Source organism: Varanus komodoensis, unplaced genomic scaffold (assembly GCF_004798865.1).
Source record: "Varanus komodoensis strain SLA01 unplaced genomic scaffold, ASM479886v1 scaffold7_1, whole genome shotgun sequence".
Taxonomy (NCBI): Eukaryota; Metazoa; Chordata; class Lepidosauria; order Squamata; family Varanidae; genus Varanus; species Varanus komodoensis.
This window is the reverse complement of record NW_025336479.1, coordinates 879,707-889,500: the sequence shown is the minus strand read 5'-3', so window position 1 is coordinate 889,500 and position 9,794 is coordinate 879,707. Positions and strand designations below refer to the sequence as shown.

The 9,794-nt window shown below is 42.6% G+C and overlaps 1 protein-coding gene across 1 annotated transcript in view; it reads right to left on the bottom strand.

The window, feature by feature from the left end:
- Positions 1-4,336: 4,336 nt before the first annotated feature.
- The window catches only part of MRPL58 (mitochondrial ribosomal protein L58), an 11,632-nt gene continuing 6,174 nt past the window's right edge, over positions 4,337-9,794 (bottom strand). The window contains exons 4-6 of the mRNA XM_044453990.1: positions 7,621-7,703; positions 6,592-6,761; positions 4,337-4,544 (exon numbers count right to left, since the gene is read on the bottom strand). Coding sequence (XP_044309925.1) covers positions 4,460-4,544; positions 6,592-6,761; positions 7,621-7,703 — 338 coding nt within the window. The 3' untranslated portion in view covers positions 4,337-4,459. The remainder of the gene's footprint in view (positions 4,545-6,591; positions 6,762-7,620; positions 7,704-9,794) is intronic.

Genomic DNA, 9,794 nt, shown 5'->3' with positions numbered 1-9,794 from the left:
ATTCAGCCCATCTATAAGTGTTTTAAGAGTGCAATCCTATGCATGTTTAGAGAAAGAGAGAGAAAACTCTCAATAACCCACAGAAAGCATGACTAACTACAGCATGCTAAGAGTTGTAGGATTTTTTCCTGTCTAAACATGAATGGGATTGTACACAGTACATCTCACCAGTTCAGGAACTAATCTTACAAACCACTACCTGTATTATTTCATTTCATTTATTACATTTGTATGCCGTCCCATAGCCCATAGGGCTCCCTGGGCAGCTTACAATAGAAAAATAGAAAAAAGTACATATTCCATAGAATTACAACAATACATTAAAGCGGTACAAATAAGCAAATCAATATTTAACTCTAGACGATACAAAATCAAACAAACCTTAATACAACAATACACAATGCAATACATAATATCAATACATAACGCAACGTAATACATAATACAATGAATAATATCCATAATAATAAGCTATAACCTCAATCCCCCCCACACGCAACATCCCACCCAGGAGGAGTACCCAAGGCGGCGGGCTCCCTGCTCCTGGCCAGCTCCTTGGGAGGCATCTCTCCTCCCGCTCTCCTCCTCGATGGTGCCGCCGCCGCCGCCCATGCCGCCTCTCCCGCAAGGGCAACGCCACGCGAGGTCGAGCTATTGTAGATCGCGGGCAGAGCACGAGTGGCCCGCGCTGCTCTGGGGCCGGCGAGGAGCGGCGGCGGCGGCGGCGGAAGCGGCAGGCAGGCGGCGGGTGGCCCTTGGCGGCGTCTGTGCCCGGGGGCGAAGGCTTCCCGGGGGCGCAGACGGCGGCAGCAGCGCCCCTGGATTGTGCACAAGAAAAAAAAAAATTAGTATAATCCTATCGTAACCTTAAAAAGACTCTTTTAATATTGGTGTGAATTTTGGCTTATGTTTGCAATAATGTTTCCATAGCCTCATTCCTCAAAAGGTATCCTCCTCCTAATTGTAGTTGAACTAAAACTACGAGTATCTAAACAATTCCAATGGTAGAGCAAGTGACACTTAAACTTAGTCCGTAGTGCCATCTCGTGGAATTTCAGAATTACTTCAATACTGGGTTTAGAACACAGGCTTAAATATTAATTGAAAATAGTTGAGGCAGAAAAATGCAGATAATCCCACCAAAATGTTATGATCTATTAAATAATGCATCATCAGATATATTATTAGCATGGTACTGATTTCTTGCCTCATTTTCAAAAACCGGTTAACCATGGGCGTATGGTTAAGGTCAGCTTGCCAGGCAGGCAGTAAGGACAGCACCTGACCCTATGTCATGGGATTCCTCCCAAAGGATGTAAGGGATGTCTCTCAGCTGCACTATTTTAAAAAGTCCCATTTCAAACGGAATTTGTGTTTTATTGGTTACATTGCTGTATTGTGGCTTTGGAAATTGTTTATATATAGGTTGGATTATAGTTTAATGTATTTTTATTATAAACTTTTATACTAAAGTATTTTTCCTCATGTATTTTGTCTATCACCTAGGTCAGACTTGGTCTAGAATGACAGTTTATTAAAAAAATAAAATAGTTAAAACATTAAACATCAAGGAACTGTTCTTTCATTCCTATTTCCAAATCATCTTGGGAGTAGGAGGAAAACTAACCTATCTGGCAGTTTGCAGCCTGTGACAGATCTAGGCCTATAATGGGAAACAAGATGGGTCACTATGTTGCCACATTAAAGACAGCATCAACACACAAAGAAATAATTCTTCTCCCACCTTCCAATCCTATCCCTTTTCCTGCTAGCAAAGGAATGGTCAAGTTACATAGGGAGGCCACACTCCCAAAGCACTATAAAACTCAAATATTTGCAGCCTCTTTTCATAACCATAATGATTAGAAAATAACTGATTTAAAAAAGACAAAATGAAAAAAGCTCCAGGTCTGAAATTGTGTGCCAGTACCAGTCTGTTTTTTTCATTCATTCTTCATTCCATGCAGCCTTAATTACGCGTTTCCCGGATTCAGAAACCTTGCATAGAATATTGGTTTCTCTGAGCATTAATAATAGAGAATAGAAATAGATCTATAGATCTTGTGGACATCATTAAGGTATCTCCTTGGCACTGTGACACTGAGAACTGTTAGGAACTTTTGCAGTTCAATGTGTACCATTGCATGAGTCCTAATGACTGGAACTGCTGGAATTTCTTGCCTGAACTGGGGGAAGAATTCAAGGTTACCTGCATGGTAAAAACTCCATCACAGGACAAAAGTGTCCAAGACAACTCATGAGTAAAATCTCAGAGTTGTTGAGCATGACCGCAATCCTTTACGTTCTCTCCTAACCTGGGAGAAAGCACCATGAAATGTTGTTTGCTTACTTCTGTCTACATGGGTCGATCTTGTAGAACACACTGAGCTTTAACAAAAGTCCTTCGGGCAGCTGCAATGCAACCGTTAGCTTCCAAATAGAAGTGCTTTTCTCTTACCAAGAATTGTAGTTCAGTGGCTAGCTAGTTTCCACTTAAGTAGGAACCACAAAGGAAAGGACAGTAGTATCAGGCCTAGCCTTTCCTCAATCCAGTGCCCTTCATGTGTGTTGAGCCACAACTCCCATCATCCCTTAGCCAGTATGGCTTGTCTGGGGGATAATGGGAGCCACGGTCCAATCTTCTGTGGTCTGGAGAAAGGCTGGCCTAACCTCTCCTTCATTCTTTGAGTTCCTCTCTGGTAAAGGGCTACAAAGAATGGTAACATTTAAAAGTTCAGTTACCTTTCACTTGTCGGAGTCAGGAGCTCATCGGTTACGCTGCCACTGCAGCAGATCTCCTTGCTCCTGCTCTGAAGAGTTCCAGAGCTGTCTTCCCCCTTGGCTAGACCACTGCAGGCCGCCTCCAGCTTCACATTTTCAGCCATGCTCTGTTACATTTGTTCTTTGGGATGAAGACATCACTCAGCTCCTTGCCTTATTTAGTTCACAGGTCTCATTCAAAGCAACACAGCAATTTGATGGAAGCTTCTTTACTCTTTCTGCAAGGTAGCTTCATGGTAAGTTACTCTTTTTTCATAGTAGGTTCTTGCTTTTCCTATTATTTTTAATATGAACAGTAATACCCATATGGGAAAAGCATGTTCCACTTAATGTCCAAAAGGCCCCATCATTGTTAATAAAGGTTCCAGAATTCAGGTTTCCTTACTGCAAAATTGGGTTCATGCTGCCTTAAAATTGGCCAGAATGGCACCTATGAATGGGCTGTAGACATTTGCCCTTACCGACTCCAGAGGTTTTCTCAAGTGTCTTTGGTTCCAGGAAGAGCCAGGGGCCTCAGCCCATAAGCATCAAAACCTTTAACACTATCTCACTCTAGACAGCAAACAGGGAGCATTTTCCATCATTGTTCTCTTAAATCCAGGATGGGCAGACCATGCTTGCTGGAACTACTTTGACTGTTACAGAAGAGAACAGGGTGAATACACATGGGGCAGTAAAAGGGATTGCTTTGGAAGCTGAGAATCTAAAAAGTGGACAAAAACCATGCTTTAAAAGAGCATCTCACATGAAAGCTAAACACTGCAGTTATACAGTGGTACCTCGGCTCACCAACGCCTTGGTTCACGACCAAATTGGGTTGTGAACAAAAAATTCATGAAAATTTTGATGTGGGTCGCAAACTCCATATTGGGTGGCGATCAAGATCGCAGCCATTTCCACCCCCAAGTGGGGAGATGATCACAATCGCAGTTGCGTTCGTGCAGGGAAGACATGCGTGATCATGGGCGTGCTCCTGCAGGAAAGACAGGCACAATCCCGGGCATCTGCCCCCCCAACCAGCATGATAGCAGCCATCTCCCCTCCCTACCTCACCCCACCCCACCCTACCCCCAAGTGGGGAGATGGCCGAGATTGCGCCCATCTCTCCCTCCCCCAGCGTGCCCGCAATCATGCCTGTCTGCCCCCCCACCAAGCGCTGAAATGACAGGCATGTGCAGTCGTGCTGGGGGAGGGCGGGGAGATGGCCATGCTTGTGCTTGGGGTGGGGAGGGGGAGATGGCCACAATCTTTGTTGTTCTGTCACTTTACTTCACATTTTTCTGATTAAAAAAATGGTTACAGAATGGATTAACCTTATTTACATAAATTTCCTTATGGGGAAATTTAACTTAGCTCATGACCAATCTGGGTCACGACCAAAGTCCTGGAACAGATTAATTTTGTGAGCCAAGGTGCCACTGTATTCCATTAGTTAATCATCTTAACAGTTACAGCAAAAACATCAACCGCTGTCCTACCAGAGAGCCTTTTTGGCTAATGGGGCAGGATAAAAATCTAATTAATAAATAAATAAAAACTGAATTCAAAGAACAGATTTGATGGTATATGTTTTATTTTTACATAAAGAGCTCATAAAAAGTTATGTTCTTTTCCTAGTTCAAGGAATAGTCCAAAGAAAGTGTCCCAGGCCAGTATGCGTTCTCCTTTTCCATCATGTTTAGTCCAAGTCTATCCGCTTGCTTTGCTTTAGAGCAGAGTGAATTCTTTTTTGTCGGAGACGTTCACGATTCATTTTCTCCACCCTAAGGTCAAACAGAGAACAAGTATGTATTTGTAGGATTCTTTAAAAAAGCAACCTACCTGCCCAGGGTGATGGGGGGTCTCGGTCAGTTGCTACTTTCGGTCAACTAAATAGCTAGTTCATACCCCCAACTCAGCACTTGAAGTAAAAAGGTGTGCTAGCACAATTCTCCCAGATAAAAGCATGTACAACTGGCCCTCTACACAAGGCAGCCATTGCATGGCAAACAGCCACAAATATATACCAGATGTACATGATGTAAGATTAGCATTCAAAGAGGATAAAATGGAGAGAAGGCTTATATAAGCCGCTTTCAGTTTCTTGCAGGAAAGAGATATAAATATAAAAGAACAAAAAACAAATACAAGGTACATCTGTTCCAAGACTAAAGTAGGTGTGCCTTTCTCAGAGAATAGGTAACTCCTATGTTTTATGCAAATCCTCTATTTTTAAAAGGTAATATCTTCTCTAAATAAAAAACAAAAACAATAACCTACTTCAGGTATATATAAGCGAATCCAAGAAGTCTCTTGCACTGTAATGCTTACAAGGAACTCCTGTACTCACAGGGATCTTAATTCATTTCAGTGGAGTAAGCCAATCTGCACATAAGGGATGCGCTCAAAAATCAGCTACTTCTACAGAATAAACAGGGAAGGGCACAGCGGGTGGGTGAATGTGTGTTTAATGTGCAAATTGCATTAACTGTGGGGAAACTGTAGAGAAAAATAATAATTGTTAAATTACATTTCTAAACCTTCCATAGCTGAAACTTTCTGGGCGATTCACATCATTTAAGTCACCCATCCCAATTTCCACCAGGCCCTAGCCCTAACCCTAACCCTAACCCAACACTACTTAGCTTCCAAGATTAGGCAGGATCAGGCACTTCAGGCTATATGGAAGCTACTATTTATCACTAGATAATTAGTGAACCACAGTGGGCATGGAGGGATAATTATTATTTAAATTATTATATAAATTATTATTTATTTTTGGGGGGGAAATTTATCAGTGGCTCCAATAGGGGTTTCATGCCAAAGCAGATAGCATCTTCCAGAGAGGGGTTTTCCTTAGGGCCACAACAGGAAAGGGTTTCATCCCCTCTGCATTGCTCATAATCACTTCCCTGCCCCTAGCTGATGCAATCTGCATTAAAATAAACCCTGTGCCTCAAATGAAAAGACTCAAGTTATGGCCACCTAGCTTTATGGACATTCTGAGCTAAATAGATAATCAAGGGTACAACCCTAAATCTGGAAGTTTATGTGCATCCAGTGGCCAGAGCAGAGAGTCATGATGCTCTCCACTTCCTTTGTGCATCACTCCTTGCATTTATTTCAGCTGCTTCATCTGGAAGGCTGAAGGTGGCCAGGGAAGGAGGCTGGGATACCGATAAGAACTGGAGGTAGAGGAGGTAAGGAGGGAAGTCCCACACACCCACTTCTCCAAAGTGCATTTCGGCTCTCAGAGAGGAAGCCAGCATGTTTCTTTTCACTCCCAGTGTGAGGGAAAAGGAATGGGGACTTGGCTGTCAGAATCTGAGCAGCAAGACTGGTGGTCTTGGTACGGGGACTCCAAAGAAGACTGTGTCCCCTGATGATACCTTTGCCTAATCTCTGGTCAAGACAAGAACAATGTTTAGTTTAGAAAGTAGTGTGACATACAAACAGCTTGGAACACATTGCATCTGTGGTAGCCATCTGAAGGAATCCCTCATTTTAGCTGCCCACCAAATTAACCTCATCAGTAGCTTAAAGCATGGTGAGACTACATCAACCCGCATTAACTGCCTTTCTCTAATGGGAATTAGATCTCTCCTCTGTTAGGTGAGAACCTTCTGGTCCTTGCCTCAACTACCCAGGCATTGTTTTTGGGATGTCTGCTGGATAACTGGGGACAGGAAGCTCCTGTGCTCTACTAATGACAGCTCCAGGTGGCTCCACTTTAAGCAATTATCACGAGGTGACATGCTGGCATGCAGCAGCTGTGTGCTGTGACTGCAAAGAAATACGGTGGACTGTTATCCGAATAGTGGAAACTGATACCTTTTCCTGATCATGTCCATGGTCTCCTTGGATGGAACGTTAGGCTCTGCAGTGGCTTCTGCAATCATGACTCTGAGTTTTTGCAAGCAGTCTGCCAAATTCCTCATCTGATAGCGACTCACTTCAGAGGTGATTATCAGCTCTCCAGATTTACTGACCTTATTCTTGTGCTGGGAAAGAAAATATTTTTATTATAGTGTTTAATTACATTTGCATAAGTACATTACTACATACCGTGGAAATGTGGGTTTCCTTTAAAAAAAAATGAAAGTCAGGAAGAGTAGACATCATTGCTATGATGGATAACTTCTGAGCACCTTTCAAAGTGACTATCTTGCAGCGCAATCATGCGAATGTTTGTTTAGAGGCTAAATCCTACTGCTTGGTGGGACTTATTCACAGGACTACAGCTTTAATTAAATATTTCAGGCTCATTGAATGTCATACATGATTTTATTTGAGTAGAAATCTACTTTATTTGAGTAGAAATCAACTGAAGGCTGCCAGTCTGAGTCCTGTTTATTCCCACATCGCAGCCAGTCTACCCAGTAAGAAGAGGGTAACTCATTCACTGGGCTATTGAATGTAAGATCAGGTGCCACAATTTTGCAACTGTGGGAACTTTTCCAGAATGTGACAAGTTTCTAGCAGAAAACAAAGATTAGCAGATATCAAGCCCAAGAAGCAGTCAGTGGCTGGGATGCAGTGACTGGTGCTCTATACCCAAGCCCATAATCCCTCCCCTGTTCCATGCAGTCCATGAATCATGTACTGCAGTGTTTGAAAAAGTAAAGAAGGACCCAAATTTCACAACAGGGTAGGACAAACTTCTTACGAGAAGATGTTATGGAACCTGTAGCTGGAGCACAGTACTGCCCACAAGTACATATACATTTTTTCATTTATGCATTTGTATTTTGCTACACTGTTTCAAGTGGGCCCTTGTACACTCAAAGCACACTATCTGGTTAAGTACCCAGAATGACTTGCAAAGGGCCCAGAAACAGAAAGGTATAAAGTCAGAATTACCATCACTGCCATCTTCTGTCGCACATCTTCTGCAATCCAGTCTGCTGATTCCAAATGAAATCGGACTTCTGCCTTAGTATTCACTTCATGTGAAATGAAGACATGCATTATTACTCCCAAGGATACAGTCAGAGAAGAACTAGTCTTACAAAAGCTGAAGCGTTGAGCTTCCAATTCACTGAAATTGTGGCCCTCCACTGCTAGCTGACCTTTCTACCAGGCACCATACCTTTGACTCCAATTTTGCACTTTATTTTCAGGGCATTTCATTTTCAGAAAGAACTCCTATCATTCTAAGCGATAAAACAGATCTCTTGTTTTACTGGCACAATTTCCTGAATACCTGCGCTTCTGGCATAATCACCAAAAATAAATCTGAATTGTTTGTTGGACTCAGAGCACTCCTTCAAAAAAACACAAGTTTTCAAAAATACCTCTGTAAACATGGGCTTGGAATTAATTTTCTGACTGCTCAGTTGTAATTTGTACATACTGGCTTCTCCATTGCACCAAAATAATTAAAGTTAGTGTGTTCACAGATGGTTAATATTTTACTTACTAGGCTAATTTAAGCTTAAAAGTAACAATAGCCAGGAAAAGAAAAACAACAGTGACATCTTTTCAGATCTGGCTAAAGTCGTAAGAGATCATTATGGTGAAGGCAGGTTACTTAGGGTGCAGTCCTATGGCCTCCTGAAACTGCCTGGAGGGCCACAGAACAGTCAGTGTAATGATTTAAAGCATTATAATAAGTTTCAGAAGGACAAGGGGGACTAAAAGAGGGGGATGAGTGAGGTGATTGGTTGTTGACTGAGAGTGTGTGGGTGGAGTTTGGAAGTGTGAGGAGAGAGAGAACGCAGAAAGTTGTGTCCTGTCAGAAGTTAAGCAGTTACAATTAGTTGGAATCAGTCAGTGGTCTGCTGAATCTGAAAAGGCGGCCTTCTCTTTAAAATCCTAGATAAGTGCCGTGGAAGGCATGTAAGATTCATAAGGACAAAGGACTCCTTCATGGATCACTGCCTTGTCGTGGCGAAGGGGCTTGCGTAGCTCAATGAAGCTATGAGCTATGCCATGCAGGGTCACCCAAGATGGACAGGTCATAGCAGAGAGCTCTGACAAAACGTGATCCACTGGAGAAGGAAATGGCAACCCACTCCAGTATCTTTGCCATGGAAACCCCATGGACAGTACCAAAAGGCAAAAAGATATGACACTTGAAGATGAGCCCCTCAGGTCGGAAGGTGTCCAATATGCTACTGGGGAAAAACAGAGGGCTAGTTTTAGTAGCGCCAGAAAGAATGAAGTGACTGGGTCAAAGCCGAAAGGACACTCAGTTGCTGATGTATCTGGTGGTGAAAGGAGAGTCCGATGCTGCAAAGATCTATACTCCATAGGAACCTGGAATGTAAGATCCATGAATCAAGGCAAGCTGGACTTGGTCAAACAAGAGATGACAAGACTGAACATAGACATCTTAGGAATGAGTGAACTAAAATGGACAGGAATGGGTGAATTTAATTCAGATGACCATCAGGTATACTACTGCGGGCAAGAATCCCTCAGAAGAAATGGAGTAGTCTTCATAGTCAATAAAAGAGTAGGAAAAGCAGTACTGGGATACAATCTCCAAAATGACAGAATGATCTCAGTTCGAATCCAAAGCAAACCATTCAACATCACAATAGTCCAAGTCTATGCCCCAACCACTGGTGCTGAAGAGGCTGAAGTTGACCAGTTCTATGAAGGCCTACAACACCTTCTAGAATTAACACCAAAAATGATGTCTGTATCATCATGGGGGATTGGAATGCTAAAGTAGGAAGCCAAAAGATAACTGGAGTAACAGGCAAGTTTGGCCTTGGAGTACAAAATGAAGCAGGGCACGGGCTGGTAGAATTTTGTAAAGAGAATACGATGGTCATAGCAAACACTCTTTTCCAACAACCCAAGAGACAACTACATATGGACATCACCAGACGGTCAACACAGAAATCAGATTGACTATGTGTTCTGCAGCCAAAGATGGAGAAGCTCTATACAGTCAGTAAAAACTAGACCAGGAGCTGACTGTGGCTCAGATCATGAGCTTCTGGGTTGCAAAATTTAGGCTTAAGTTGAAGAAAGTAGGGAAAAGCACTAGGCCACTCAGATATGACCTAAATCATATCCCTGAT